This window comes from Eptatretus burgeri, chromosome 10 (assembly GCF_056783735.1).
Source record: "Eptatretus burgeri isolate ZD-2024b chromosome 10, Ebu_testis_v1, whole genome shotgun sequence".
NCBI lineage: Eukaryota > Metazoa > Chordata > Myxini > Myxiniformes > Myxinidae > Eptatretus > Eptatretus burgeri.
In genome coordinates this window covers 66,512,244-66,528,736 of record NC_140970.1, presented here as the reverse complement: position 1 = coordinate 66,528,736, position 16,493 = coordinate 66,512,244, and the positions used below count along the sequence as shown (strand labels likewise).

General features: G+C 44.4%; 1 protein-coding gene across 1 annotated transcript in view; it reads right to left on the bottom strand.

Annotated features, from left to right (window-relative positions):
* Window positions 1-16,493, bottom strand: part of COPB2 (coat protein complex I subunit beta 2) — a 106,111-nt gene that overhangs the window by 74,294 nt on the left and 15,324 nt on the right. The window contains exons 7-8 of the mRNA XM_085898777.1: window positions 12,111-12,210; window positions 10,959-11,101 (exon numbers count right to left, since the gene is read on the bottom strand). Coding sequence (XP_085754903.1) covers window positions 10,959-11,101; window positions 12,111-12,210 — 243 coding nt within the window. The remainder of the gene's footprint in view (window positions 1-10,958; window positions 11,102-12,110; window positions 12,211-16,493) is intronic.

Here is a 16,493-nt window from a genome sequence, read left to right as displayed (position 1 = left end):
CAACAAAGGGGGGTGGGAGAGGGAAGGACAAAACAGTGGGGAACAGAGACATTAGGAGATCTGTGGAAGGGAGAGGGATGGGGCGGGAAACACGGGGTACACAAGATGGACGCCACAGGGACTTTCAGGAACTTACACGACAGTGAACTTTTGGGAAGGAAGGCAGGGAATTTGAAGGATGTGGGTTTGGGCTGGATTAACGGGGGTAGAAAAGATCGTGGCTTTGGATGGGGGAAGAAAAGAGAAGGTAGTGAACAGCTGTTTTGAAGACCTGGAGGGAAAGAGGGATTGAAGAGAGTGAGGGAGTTTGTTCCAGAGGTGGGAAAAAAAAAGGAATGAAACAGTGAAGGTGAGCAGTGATTCGTGATTTTGTTAGTTTTACCAGAAGGGGATTGCTGGCAGACCTTGAGCGCCCTGCGAAAATACGGGGGGGGGGGGGCGACACATTGCAGACGGAGCCGGGGAGAGGGGCGAGACCGGAGAGGAGACAGTAGAAGACAGAAAGACCACCGACCTGCTTGCGGTGAGAGAGTGAGAGGCCCAAAGACTCAGCCTCATTACGGGAGATGCCAATGATCTGAAATGCCTTGGTTTCCACAGCATGAAGCCGTGAAAGGTGAGAGGCAGGAGCACCAGCTCAAAGGGGAGAGTAGTACTCCATCAGGCTGCGGACGAAAGCTTTGTATGTGGTCAGGAGATCAGGTGGGCTGAGGAAGGACTTTGCACGACGGAGGATGGCCAGTTGGTGACTGGTTTTGGAGGCCAGGTTGGAAATGTGGCTTTCCCAGGAAAGATCATGGCAGATAGTGAGATCCAGAAGCTTGAATGAAAGGACTTCTTCCAAAAGATTGTTGAGAAAGTGGATGGGGGGTGGGTTTTCCAAACGGTCCTTTTGGAGAGACATAGTGAGAGTGTGAGATTTGTCAGGATTGAAAGACATGTTCCACGTGTTTGACCAGTTTGTGATTTTATCCAGATCTGCAGAGAGTGAGGGCTTGCTGATCTGAGGGATGACAGATGATACGGCAGAGGGTAGAGTCATCAGCAAGGAGATAAAGAGGATTTTCCAGAGTCGAAGAGAACATTGATGAAAACCAGAAAAAGAACAGGGGCCAGAACGATGCCTAGAGGAACTCCAGCCTGGACAGGAAGAGGGGATGAAAGAACTCCATTTAGGGGCACACGTTGGCTGCGACAGGAGAGGAAGTTTGCGAGCCATGAGTGGAGATGGCCTTGGATACCATAGGAAGAGAGTTTGGTGAGCAGGGCAGGGTGCCAGACCTGGTCAAAAGCACACGATATGTCCGGAATTGAGTACCTCCATCAATTTTTGGGAGAGTAGAAGCAGCATATCCAGGGTGGAGTAACCTGGTCTGAAACCAAATTGATGATCAGAAATCAAGCCATTGGAGAGAAGAGGAAGGATTTTATGTCTGATTCTATGCAGTATGCAGATACTATGCAGTATCTTCTCTCTTTATTTATTCATTAGTCTTAAACAAATAAAAGCGAAAGTATCAGCATGTCTTTAAGTCCGGTAACTCCTCCGAAAACCTTGGGGCCGATCAACACCAAATTTTCAGGCTATACTCAAGTGGGTCGATACTTAAGTTTTCTGTGGAATATTTTTCAAAAATAATTTCGAAAAATTATATTTTTGAATTTTTTTTCGGATTTCCCATCAGTATCACATAGACCAGTCCCATTAAGCACAACAGGGGACATGATCTGCTCATCGCTTCACTGTGTGTGTCTGTCCAGGCCATAATTTTTTCCCCATCAAATTTTCAACAAACCTTTATTGTCAAAATATCGAGGAAGTAATAAAAAATTGGGTCAAAATATGAAAGGGCACAGTCACAGTGATGATAAATAGCCCTTATTAGTGCAACGGCAGCAATTCAAACACGAGATGCCCCATCTTTCTTTGTATTTTGTTTAAAAAAACAACACAAAAGTTTTCGTGTTTCCATATTTACCATTGAGGTTCAGTGTGTCTGTCCAGGCCAAAACATTTTTACCAATTGAGCTTTTGTCATCAAACTTCAACAAACCTTTATTATGAGAATATTGAGAACTAGTACAGGCATTTTAGCAGAAATATTTGGTCAACCTCCCACAAATTGCAACAAAAGCAAACTCAACAGATTTTGATTCCTGGATATGTACTCAGTGACAGAAAAAAGTCCTAAGGGGAAAGTCCTGAAATCATGGAAATCCAATATGGCCGCCATCCGGCTTCGGGGAAAATGAGAAAATTGTAAAGATTGATATTTTAATATGTAAATATGTGTTTTTTCTGCATTCTAATTGTTTCTAGTTCTGGTCAGTATATTGATATACAAGAATAATTATAAAAAAGTGAAATGTATTGAGGGTAAAATAAAAATTTATAGCTTTTTTTGTCCAAAAATGTCAATTTTTTGTCCCAAAAATTTTTTTTTTACCTGATACTGATTTTGGCTCCTGGACAAAAAAAAAAAGAAACGTTGAAGACACAAGATGAAATAAAGTCTATGGCAATATAATATAATTATGTAAATCATTGAAACACGACAAAATTCACAATTCCACTTGGGGCAATCACATCTGCCTGACGAAGGTTTCGAAATGAAAATGAAAATTCGCATCAAACTCAGAAACTACATCCATTATAAACTTACTATACATGTTGAGAAAAATCAAGCGTATTAAAGTTAGAACTCGACAATGTCGTCATCATCCTCATCATTGTCACATGGAGTGTTTGTGCAGCCAGAGCCCCTGCAGTTTCCACAAGCTGGAGTGCACTCAATGTTGTGCTTCTTGCATGTGCATCTCATGGTGCTACATTCAGTCTGGCAGTTGCACCTAATGACAACTAACATCTTTTCAGGAGCTGGAGCTATTGATGTCAGAAGTGGCACAAAACGCTCGTCACACTTCTGCCAACCCCAGTCTGTGGAAGAAGTATGCAAGTCTGACGTCTTGAAACGAATCAAAGACCACCTTCAGAAGCATGCCGAGTCTGCAAAGATATCTTCTAGAACTTCAGCGCTCTGGATTCAGTAATATGGACATGCTAGACATTCTACGCAAATACATCTGGGCAGAGCGCACTGGGAACTGGGCACAACATCTACAGGCCATCCAGAAAATGCTGCCTTACCTGGCAGCCTTGGGCCACAACCTGTATGCCAAATCTGCAAGGGTGTATCTGCGGCAGATGTCCAACCTCAAAACTCAACATCCCAATGTCCAACAACATTTTGATAAGGGGTTCCATTTGGTTCGACGAAGTGATCGCCTGTGGGCAGGTCTTTCATCTGACCTGATCATCGAACAAGTTCTGATGAGAAGTTTGAAGACCAGCGGGGGGCTCACACGAGGGCGAGGAATGACAGAGCAACAACGGCTGGTATGGCTACTATCAATGCCTGCCTGTGCAGTAATAAACCAGGCAATGCAGGAGCTCACAGGTGTGAACGACAACACTGGAGAGCAAAAGGAGGACATGACCAAGGCAAGACAATCTCGTGACTGGAAGGACACACTATCAGCTCTTCAGTATTTGCAGGAACGGAATCCGTTCAGTAGTGATCCACGTCTGAGGAACATTGCCACTGGAGTTCATGCACACCCCACCGTCAACGTCGATACAGCACATGCTGAAGGAGCCAAAGTATTGAAATCTATGGATGGGAAAACACCTGCCGAGTACACATTTAAGAGGAAAGACCAAGTTGTCACCCTCGGCATGAAGTCATCTGTCAAGATTGATGGAGAGCAATTCCAGGTTGACCCACAACTCCTCTTCCAGAGACTGATCACTGTTGCACAAACAGCAGAAGAACTGGAGTGGGCCTTCAAATATGAACTGTGCAGCTATCCACCAGCCCTCTTTGATTCCTCTCTTCAGCTCCGAGAAGCACACAAGCCAGTCTTTGCTGATGCCATCTGGGATCTTCTTGGATCCGATGTCCCAGCCATATCCCCCAATGATGGGCAACAGTATGTTTTGGATGGCGGGGCACTTGTTCAACGCATTCCATGGTCTCATGGATCTACATACAGAGACAAATGCCACCAGTACACTGATTATGTAACGAAGAAGTACGGAGATGCCATAGTCGTGTTTGATGGTTATGAGAGTACCAACACGAAGGACATGACACACCAGAGATGGTCTAAAGGGAATGCTGGCACTACTGTGACATTTACAGCTGACATGCGTCTCACAATGAAGGAACAGTTTCTTGCCAATAGGCAGAATAAACAGCGATTCATTTTTATGTTGAGTGAAGAGCTTCAGAAGAAGAACTGTGAGACACACCATGCCTCAGGGGATGCTGATCTCCTGATTGTACTGAAGGCCGTGCAGTCTGCTACTGTCACCAACACTGTGTTCGTTGGTGATGACACAGACCTCCTCGTCCTGCTATGCTACCATGCAAGCTTAGAATCCCATGACCTCTTCTTTTGTCCCGAGCCAAAGAAGAACATGAAGAAGCCTCGCATCTGGAACATCAAGGCTACAAATAAAATGATTGGTGCAGACATATGCAAGCACATACTGTTTCTACATGCAGTTCTTGGGTGCGACACGACATCTTGTCTTCATGGGATTGGAAAGGGAGCTTCCCTCAAAAAGTTCAAAGCAAACAACACATTCCATGAGCAGGCCAAGGTTTTTGATACATATCCAGCTTCCGTATGTGATGTGGCAGATGCAGCAGAAAAAACATTGGTGATAATCTACAACGGAAAGTCAACTGACACCCTGGACACCCTCCGGTATCAGCGGTACTGGGACAAGGTGGCTTGGAGCTCCTCTCACGTGCAACCACAGACGTTACCACCAACATCAGAAGCAGAAAAGTATCACAGCCTACACGTTTATCTGCAAGTCCAAGAATGGAAGGGATGTGCAGATGAACTTCTTCCGACAGACTGGGGTTGGCAGAAGTGCGACGAGGGTTTTGTGCCACTTCAGACATCAAGAGCTCCAGCTCCTGAAAAGATGTTACCTGTCATTAGGTGCAACTGCCAGGCTGAATGTAGCACCATGAGATGCACATGCAAGAAGCACAACATTGAGTGCACTCCAGCTTGTGGAAACTGCAGGGGCTCTGGCTGCACAAACACTCCATGTGACAATGATGAAGATGATGACGACATTGTCGAGTTCTAATTTTAATACGCTCGATTTTTCTCAACATGTATGGTAAGTTTATAATGGATGTAGTTTCTGAGTTTAATGCGAATTTTCATTTTCATTTCGAAACCTTCGTCAGGCAGATGTGATTGCCCCGAGTGGAATTGTGAATTTTGTCATGTTTCAATGATTTACATCATTATATTGTATTGCCATAGACTTGATTTCATCTTGTGTCTTCAACGTTTCTTTTTTTTGTATCCAGGAGCTAAAATCAGTATCAGGCAAATGTTTTTTTTCCGAGACAAAAAATTGACATTTTTGGACAAAAAAGCTATAATTTTTTGTTTTACCCTCAATACATTTCACTTTTTTTTTATAATTATTCTTGTATATCAATATACTGACCAGAACTAGAAACATTTAGAATGCACAAAAACATATTTACATATTAAAATATCAATCTTTACAATTTTCTCATTTTCCCCGAAGCCGGGTGGTGGCCATATTGAATTTCCATGATTTCAGGACTTTCCCCCCAGAGGATACCTTTGGACTTTTTTTTCTGTCACTGAGCACATATCCATTATCCAGGAATCAAAATCCGTTGAGTTTGCTTTTGTTGCAATTTGTGGGAGGTCATCCGACATTTTGACTGCACGAAACACAAATAAAATGTACAATTTTTTTTTGAAACTGTAGTTTTCATTAAACTTAATTTGAGTAGAAAGTGGATGCAGATGGGTTTTTCATTTTGAGATGCTTTCTTGTTTCTCCATTGTGACGGACCAGTCCCATTACTTTGTCTGGTAACTACTCCAAAAGGAAGGACCATAGATAGATAGTATGGGAAAATCCTATGAAACCCACTCTGTGGGAGTACCTCTTGTGCAGCTGCCATTCGCAGGGCAGCTCACCGGATGACGGGATTGGGGCAAGGCCTTCGGGATCCCCACTCTTTGATGATAGGAGGAAAACCTTTTGATGATAGGAAAACAGCTGTGTATGAGGGTGGTGCTGAGGTGTCGTACACCAGATGGCATCTCCTTGGGTTAACCAGAGACCGTCCGTTCAGGTGGGTGCCCGGAATGTCCTATCCTGAAGGGATGATGATCACCTGTCTGTTATTCGAGCTCAAGCGTTTGAACATCGGTATTACAGCACTCTCTGGAGGCTCAGACACCGAATAGTGGTGAGATCATGGTGGGTGGTCACACCGACTATTGGCCTGGTTGCTCGGACGGTTACCATGCCCACGAAGTTGCTGTAGCTGTGTCCGATAAGCTGACTCCAATGATAATTGAGGTAACACCGGTCAACGAGCTTATTATGAGACTAAGGATTCGTCACTCCTTGGGTGTCGTTTCCCTGGTCTCTGTATATGCTCTGACTGAGGCGAGTGATCTCACCGTGAAGGACGCATTCTCTGCCAAGCCCGAGTCTGTGGTTGATCAGTGCCCCACGCAAGTTCCTCTTTGCGTCTTCGGGGATTTCAATGCATCGACTGGAACTGCTAGGGATGGTTATGAGACATGTGTTGGTCCCCATGCGTCTGAAACTGTGAACCAGATAGTACCAAGACTTTGCAAGGAGTCATGGACTTGGGGTGGCTGATCCATGGTTTTCAGCCCCCAAATGCTCATCGCTGGACTTGGTATTCTAACGCTTGCGGTGTGGCAAAGGAGAGTGACCATGTGCTCATTGTTGGTCGCTGGAAGATGATCCAGACCTGCAGGCTCCACCGGAGTGCTCAGTTCCTCAACACCGACCACAGACTTGTGCAAGTCTGAAGTTGCAGCTTCAATCCAGGAAAATGGTACCATCCCAGCCTCGGCTGGATGTTGGCAAGCTCAAGGATGAGAGGGTAGCTGAGGAGTTTGCAAACAGGCTGAGTGGGGATTTGGAGGGGCAGGGTGGGGGGGGGGGTCTGGATGCTTTGGGGAATCCCGAAGAGTTGTGGAGTGCCGTCAAGAACACCATCCTTGATGTTGCCAGTGGATGTCTTGGAACTCACCGTAGGGTGAAGAATAATTTTGTCTCTCAGGAGACAATGGACACCATTGACCAGAGAAGCAGAGCCAGGCTGAATAGCAGAGCTAAGCTGTTCAGGGAGTTGAGATGAAAAACAGTACGTGCGCTGAGGGTGGACAAGGAGGCCTATGTGCGAGGAACCTGTGAGGGGGTAGAGCATCATCTGTGGTCAAGTGATTCTCATCCTACTTACAGGGGAATTCAAGCATTGCGTTCCTCCAAGCCCCTCCCTCGTTGTACTGCAGTTAGAGCGGAGGTTGGTGGGCTCTTGACAGGAGTCCGAAGTGAAGCCCGCTGGGCCGGTTACTTTGAGCACCTGTACGAGTCTGATCCACCAGCTGTTGAGTTGGATGTCAGGGATGTTACTATCCCTATTTCTGACCCTCCAATCAACTGTGATCCACCTTCGTTTGTGTAAGTACCGGCTGCGGTGAACCGGTTGAAATGGGGGTGAAGCTCTTGGGATCTGTGGCATCCATGCTGAAATTCTCAAGGCTGGTGGAAATGCTGTACTCGCATCATTGCATGCAGTTCTGTGATCTGCCTGGAGCACAGGCATCATCCCAAATGACTGGAAGAGGGGCCTTGTTGTCCCTCTCTGGAAAGGGAAGGGTGATTGCAAGGAATGCACCAACCATCAAGGGGGTGACTATGCCCTCATTGCTGGGCAAGGTCTTTGCTCAGATAATTATTGACAGGGTTTGCCACCATCTGCTTGAGCACCAATGCCCAGAACAGTCAAGCTTCACACCAAAGAGGCCAATGATTGACCGTATCCTTGCCTTTCGGGTCCTCCCCGAATGCAGATGAGAGTTTCGGCAAGGGCTGCTTGCAGTCTATGTTGATCTCTGCAAAGTGTTCGATTCAGTGAATCGGGATGCCCTCTACAGGATTCTTGGTCTTCGTGGGGAGCCACCAAAACTTATCAATCTGATGTCTGAACTGAGAGTGATGTGAGATGTGGTGGTACTATCTCCGACTTATTTCCAGTTGTTACTGGAGTTTGTCAGGGGTGTGTACTGCCCCCTTCACTTTTCAGCGCTTGTTTGGACTGGATTTTGGGGAGGGTGTCGGAGAGATCAAGCTGCGGTCCATCATTTGGGAATGTCAATATCTCTCACCTTGATTTTGCAGATGATGCAGTCATCTTTGAGAAGACTCTCGATATCCTTTTGGGAGCCCTCGAGATGCTGAATGAGAAGTCAGAGCCGCTGGGATTAAGGGTTTCCTGAGTCAAAACTAAGATCCAGGTTTTCAATGACATCTTGGATACTGCTTTCTTATCTGCACTTGTTTGTGGTGAGGATGTTGAGATCACAGAGAGATTAATTTACCTTGGCAGTGATATTCATGTCTGCTGGCTGTGAGCGAGAGATCAATGGACATCTGAGTCAGGCCTGGGGAGTCATGGATTCACTGGATCATGGTGTTTGGCACTGCAGATACCTGTACAGGAGGGCAAAAGTCTGAGTCTTTAAGTCCTTGGTGCTTCCAGTCTTGCTCTACGGAGAGACCTTGACTCTGACCAGGGATCTGAGATAGACTTAATTCCTTTGGTACCAGGTGTCTTCGGAGAATCCTTGACGATCGCTGGTCAGACTTTGTGTCCAACGAGTGGACGCCGAGAGAAACTCAAATGAGATTTGTTACCTGCATTGTCTGTGAGCATCAGCTGCAGCTGCATGGGTGTGCGGCTCGTTTTCCTGACGCTGATTCTGCTCACCAGATTCTCTCAGCGAGGGAGCCTTATGGGTGAAGGAGGCCAATGGGCCGACCACACGTCTCATGGTTGTGGCAGATTGATCGGCATCTCAAGGAGATGGGGATGAGCCAGGCATCTGTCTGGGGGATGGTCAGACGGAGGCCCCTGGAATACTGGCGGAAAGTGGACGCAGCAACGTGCTGCTCTGGCGCATGCTCCCACACCTGACCTGGCCTGACCCAAATTAGAATTATCTCCCTTTCATAATGGGTCCCACGACCAACAACATCATGTTATATTTCAATGCCTCTGCCAAAGAAAAGACCCCGAAGGAACCAAAAGACCTCCCCCAAGACCCCTTTTACCTTTAAAACCCTTTCAACACAATACTTTAGATCCCTGAATGCTTTCGACCTTTTATACCGTTTAGACCCCGAGAGCTTTTAGACCTTTACACCCCTTACGTCACTTTTTAGCCCCCTTACACCTTTCAGACAGATTAGACAGCTTGGACCCTTGGCCATTTAAAGCTTTAGACAACTTGGACCTTTTTAGATTACAAATAAATATCATATCACGAATATTACAAATAGATTTGTACAAAAGAAATGTTTGTATTATGATTGGTGGAAAACCTGACAACACAATAACTCACATACAGTCATTAACCTCAGTTAAAACAAACCTGTGGATCTGTAGCGACGTGTGGTGAGGCAAGCGTCGTGAGCCAATCCACATGTGTATATAAATAAAACAGATACACTTTCCTTTGATATTTCCTTGCCTTTTGCATGATCCGCCTCAGATTTGCGATTTGATGTCAACTACCTCTTCCCCTTCTGAAACCTGCTTGCTTCATGAAATCTTCTATTCTGTGTTGAATGATCTTTCGTAATATAATGCTAGCATGTGAAATGAAGGTAATGTTTCGGTTATTTGAACATTCTCTTGGTTCCCCTTTTTTTTGGCAATGGTCTGTGCACACTAACTCCTTCCACCTTTTCGGTCATACAATCCTGCTCCAGATCTGTGTGCAGATTAGCTGTTAAAATTTTGATTGCCTCCTCCCCAACTACCTTAAAGAGTTACACTACACTGGAATTTCACCACATGTGGTGCTTTATTTGTTTTTTTTTCAACTTGCCAGCTCTTTCAAGGCTCTACCACACTCACATTCTATCACTCTTGGTTTTTGCTAATTTTCTTTCTTCAAAGGCTGCCATCATCTTGCTATCTTGCTTGTATAGAATTGCAGGATAGTCCTTTCATCTTTTTCTTTCACCTGTGTTCCCTCTGTCAAATAATTTTCTGTTCCCAATCCGCAACCTAAGCTTTCCTGTGATCTCTCTGATGTTTTTATTTGTATTTTTTTTAACATCTCTCGTTTTTCCCACTCTGTTGTCACTTTCTCGCTCTATTCATGCCACTTTTAAATACTTCTGTCTTTCCTAGCTTGTTGTGGGAAGTTGGCATTGAGTCACTTCATGTCCTCTTGATGCGTCTTTGGTTTTCATCTCTTCTGTCTGCAATATTTATTGGCTCTTCTGAAAACCATTTAGCCTTCTTCATTCTGCTTGCTTTTGGCCTCTTCTTTTACAATGCCTTCAACCTCTTGTCAAAATGAATATGCAATTCTGTCAACCAAGTCCAGCTCTGCAAAACGTTTTTTGTAACCACTATTTCAAGGTCATATCTGGTCAGAGTTTTTGATTTTTTTTTTTCCACCTTTCTCAATTTGAGTCGTATGTCATCTACAAGTAGTTTATGGTCTGTTCTAGTCTGCACTTGGCAGTGTGTTGGCAGATTAAAACAGCTCTTCTCCATTGGTTATTAGTTTGGTCTAATGAAACCATGTCAACAATCTGCTGAATATATCAAAATAATCATTTTTTCAAACCTTTTGGACTATATGTAAATTATGTCGACAATGGACTGCATAATCTATGGTGACAATGAGTACAAAACGAAAATTTATGACAAAGCTGAATGACAATACATCTAAAAGTACCCCCCCCCTCACCCAACCTCTTGTGGATCAGTGTATACTCACAAGGAAAAAAAATTCAAGAATGCACTCTGAACCATGCCTACCTTCATAATGATGCTGCCTTCATCATAGCCGAGGGCAACGTTATTGGATCCCCGCAGAGAAGATACACACCAGGCACGCTCCATACCATAGCTGAGGGTGATTTCAGGCCTGTATGTGTTGGAATGCCAGATGCGCACAGTGCCTGTGATAAAGAAAGGAAAAAAAGCAGGAGATAACATACCTATGAGGATCACTCGGTAAACAATGCACCAATCAGACAATTAAAGAAATGCAATGATGATTTCAGGCCTCTCATTGTCTCCCCCGTTGAAGGTGGACGTAGGAGATGTTTTCAACCATTTGTTTGTATGTCTGTGTTGGCAGGATACCTCAAAAAGTTATGGACTGATTCGGACGAAATTTGGTAGACAGGCTGGGGGTGTGACAAAGATGAATCGATTCAATTTTGGGGTGGATCTGGACACTAGAATTCTAAAAGTGATTCTTCACTAATCGAGAGAAAGTGCCAAAAATGATATATGGCATGATGTCTCAAAACCTGGATGGATTCGGATGAAACTTGGTGGAAGAGTTGGATAGATGACAAGAACAAGCCAATTAGATTTTGGTTAAGGTCCGGCCTATCAGTGGGGTATAAAACGCACTGTTCAGCCTGACGGAAGTATGCGCTCTACAGAGTGCCGTTCTCGTGATGAATGTTTTACTTGTGGGTAGTAAAATCAATCACCAGCAATACTAAATGAGGGCTGGTGGAATGCTTCAATATTCTCTGGCTTTTCTGGCCGAGTTTCTTTCCCCCACTCTAACTTCTTTCTGTTGACACCTCAAATTGTGTTCATGCACGCGGCATTGAAAAAGTTCTCCCAATGAGGAACCTATTGTGAACTTTTTTTCCATCCACGGAACTTTTTCAATGCCCCTCATCATCATATTGACTTCAACTTCCTGACATAAAACATGGTTGATTGTAAAGACACATACTGCCATTCTGCTCTCAGGTCTTTGTTGGACCCACATTAACCAGTTTATGATGCTGATAAAAAAAACAAAATGGTGATAGCTGTAGTGTTTAAGTACACTTAATTAATGAGTTATCAGTCCTAGAAATTAAACACATTTCGGTATTAAAAGGAATACAAAATCTGAAAATATCTCAGGGAGGTTAAAGTGGATCATAACAATGTCACTACCATCCTCTGAGCCCGTAATGATGATGGGCAGCTCAGGATGAAAAGACACGCAGGACACGTTCTGAGCATGTCCGTCCAATGTCTGCACGCAAGTCTTGTTCTGGAAGAGAAAACATCAAATGCTTTCAATTTACTTCACAATCACATGGAGGTGTCTTTGTATATACATTCACAAGGTAGGATTCCGACTTCAATATTCCTTTTTCTCGAATATTGGAATGGTTATCCAAAATTTATAAACTTTATTTGAATACATAGTCAAGGCTCGTGAAAGAGCGAGGACACGGATGGATCAAGACACAATATAACAAAAGGAACAGCAGAGAGAGAGAAGGGGGAAATGCCGCCAGCAGGGCCAAGGGAGAAAATAGACGGAAACAGATAAACAAGGGTTGTGTGTTATGATGAGGGGTAAGGGAAAAGACAAGGAGTGGAGAAGATGAATACAGAAGCAAAATGTCGAGTGGTGGGTTGGTATGGCCCCATCTCTCAACGGTGAAGAATCACTTCATAAATTAAATGATTCTCGTATCGAGATCCGGATTCGGATCTTTACCGATCTTTACCAAAATCGAATCAACTTGTCGTGGCCACACACCCAAACTGTCCACGAAGTTTCATCCGAATCCGTCTACAACTTTTTGAGATATCGTGCTATACATCATTTTTGGCCCTATCTCTTGATGGTGAAGAATCACTTAAAAATTCTCGTCGTTGGATCCGGATTCGGATCTTCACCAAAATCGAATCAGTTTGTCCTTGTCACACACCCAACCTGCCCACCAAATTTCATATGGCTCCGACTCCAACTTTTTGAGCTATTCTGCACACAGACAGACAGACAGACAGACAGACAGACAGACAGATAGAGAGGGGCTGAAAATATAACCTCCTTCACCTTTGGTGGTGGAGGTAAATATCATGCTATATATGGTTTTAGCATCATCTTTCAATGGTGAAGAATCACTTTTAATATTAAACTAGACGACCCGTGAACCCGTTGGGTTCACGTTGTGACAGCAGTTGATGAAAAAAAAAATCATAAAAAAGATAGCTCCAGTGAACCATACCGCTGAGGTTATTTGCATTGATCAAACTACTGCATGCCCGTAGGTGCGTGCCCATACATTCGTGGCCGTAAGTGCAAACAAAAAAAAACTTTCAAACCGCTTGCCAGAAACAACAACCACACAGGCCGTTCCTTCGCTCTCGCGTGCCCGTACGTGCGTGGCCATATGTGCAAAAAAAAAACCTTTCAAACAACCTGACAGGCCGTTCCTTCGCTGTCGTAAACGACGACTGGATTGGGGCATTGTGTTTAAGAAAATCGAGAAAGAAAGAATACAGTCAGTCGATAAATCAAGAAAAAAAAAAATCGAGAAAGAAGACAGTACTCATCACTATCCGGAAGTTCGCATATCGCAGTTATGATTACACTGAACAACAAAAATTTTTTACTGGAGATGTGTAAAGTGATTTAGCCTAATTTGGGTACGCTGATTTCAAAAATCATAACCGTTTTGCTGTATCACGTCAGGATTTTCAGTAACAGAAATATTCCCATTGCCTAGAAGTCAGGATTTCAATGAAATTTACAAAAATTCATTTATTCATTTATTTCATCATGAATGCTTCAAAATTATAGAAATTACAGAAAAACTCCACTAGAATGTAATTAAAAATGCTTTAGGCATTTGGCTTTGTGTTTGTGCTGCTCTGTGTCAGTTTCACGATGCAGGAACCAGCAGAAATCACCCATCATGTTCGGGTTGTGCCGCCCTTGGTAACGCGTCTCCATGAGTGAAATCTCTTGGTGGAATCGATCGCCGTGCTCGTCCGAGACTGCTCCCAAGTTGTCAGGGAAGAAGTTCAGGTGCTGGTGTAGGAAATGGATTTTCAGGGACATCCTGGAGCCAAGTTTCCTGAAGGACTCCAGCAGCTGCTGCACTATTTCTTCATAGTTGTCCGCGCGCTCGTTCCCCAAGAAGTTGTCCGTCACAGCTATGAAGCTCCTCCACGCTGCCAGCTCTTTGGGGTTTAGAGTTGTCGGAAAAGTTTCGTCCTTCATAATCTGTCGGATTTGCGGTCCAACAAAGACACCAGCCTTGATCTTGGCCTCCGACAAGGTGTTGCCAAACTTTTCCTTGAGGTATAAAAACCCACGCCCATTCAGATCCATTGCCCGTACAAAACTTTTCATCAAGCCGAGCTTTATGTGGAGTGGTGGAAGGAAAACCTTGGCTGGGTCGACAAGGGCGACATGCTTCACGTTGTGTCGACCAGGTACATGCTCTTTTCGCTCTTCCCAATCTTTCTTCGTCAGTGATTCTTGTCGTCTCTGCTATCCCAGAGACAAAGGAAGCACATGTATTTCGTGTAGCCTGACTGCAGCCCTAACAACAGCGCCACCACTTTCAAGTCTCTGCAGATGTGCCAGTTGAAGTCATTGTACTTGATGGAATCAAGCAGCTGCCGCATAGTCTCATAGGTCTCTGTCATGCCGAGCAGCGTGAGCCAGTGGGACTGATGGTTTCTCGTTGCCATTGTGGAGCAAAACAGCCTTCAAGCTGTTCTTCCCCGAGTCGATGAAGAGGCGCCAGTCTGCAGGATCGTGATCACACCCAAGTTCTTTCAACAGACCGTTGATGTCACTGCAGAATGTCATCGTGTCTTCCATCTCAAAGAACTCAGCCATGTCTCTGTGACGTGCTCTGAACAAGGATATCTTGGTGTTAGGTTCAAGTAGATTCCACTGCTGTCGCCTTGATCCAAGCAGCTCTGCCTTCGCCTTTGACAGCGAGAGATCTCTTACAAGATCATTTAAGTCTCCCTGGTTCAGAAGGTGTGATTCTTGAGTGTCGGGTTCAAAAGGTTCATCATCACCATCCTCTTCACCACCGCTTACAGCTATGTTCTGATCAGCTGGAGGTGTTGGAGACGGGTTCTCGTCATCATGAGGCACAGGTTTACGAGCAGAGAGACGCAGTCAGCGTACTTGATGTGACCTTTATTCTTCTTGTTGAAGCCGGCGATGCTTGTGCAGCAGAAATAACAATCATCATGATGATTCTGCGGCTCACGCCATATCATGGGCACCGCAAATGGCATGCTCGCGCGCTTGCCCACCAACCACTGAGTCAAGGTTGTGTGACAGCTTGTGCAACAGATGTGTGGTGCCCAGCTCTGTTCTTGGTCCCCCACCTTACACCCGAAGTAGTGAAAGTAGGCGGCCTTCATTTTCACTGCTGTAGATATACTTCGCTGTTGATCTTTTTTGGTATACCGACCACAGACATAACAGAAGTTGTCAGGATGATTGGTACAGGAACGCCTACTCATCTTTATCTGAAAGAAAGAAATATAACACAAGTTAACAACAATTGTACGAAATAGACATGTTAAAGACATATGTAAATTTCATTGAAATCCTGACTTCTAGGCAATGGGAATATTTCTGTTCCTGAAAATCCTGACGTGATACAGCAAAACGGTTATGATTTTTGAAATCAGCGTACCCAAATTAGTCTTAATCACTTTACACATCTCCAGTAAAAAAAAATTTTTTAAATTTGTTGTTCAGTGTTATTCGCAATTTAGTTTTAATGGCCAATTATTCAATGAGTGCCAACGTATTTTGCCTTTTCGCAAGGAAAAACATGGAGAGGAGAGGAGAGAAAAAACCCGTAATGGCGAACACGGCTGAGTTTCTCTTCACCATCGACCACGGCTACGCAACAATGCTTCCTGTCATTGGTTGATATAAAATGGCCGCAGCAACGGTTCCTGTCATTGGTTGGTAAATAAATGGCCATAACTTGGGAAGCACTTGTCCGATTAATATCAAACCTTGAAAAGGCACATCCTCAGGTCCCCAGCAATATATCTGGCAAGTTTCAATTAGATCGGACCAGCGGTTGTCGAGAAACAGCGGTCACAGACGCACGCACGCACGCACACGCACACGCACGCGCACGCGCACGCGCACACACACACACACACACACACACACACACACACACACACACACACACACACACACACACACACACACACACACACACACACACACACACACACACACACACACACACACACACACACAGACTGCTGGAATTATAGATAGATAATCCCGAAGAGTACTTGACTGTATCGGGAATTGATTTTTTAATAATTTTTTTTCGTTGCCTGATTTGAGCGAAACTTGATACTGCACACTGCAGGCAAATGAGGAGTAAGGTGGCCCTAAGTTTTTGCGCTACCGTGTACGGTTTTGGCTGTATTTTGGGAACATACATGCATACATAAATATACATTATACATACAAGATGAGAGTTTTAGTAATATATAGATAATTCTCATGTCCAAATCTGGATTCGGATCTCC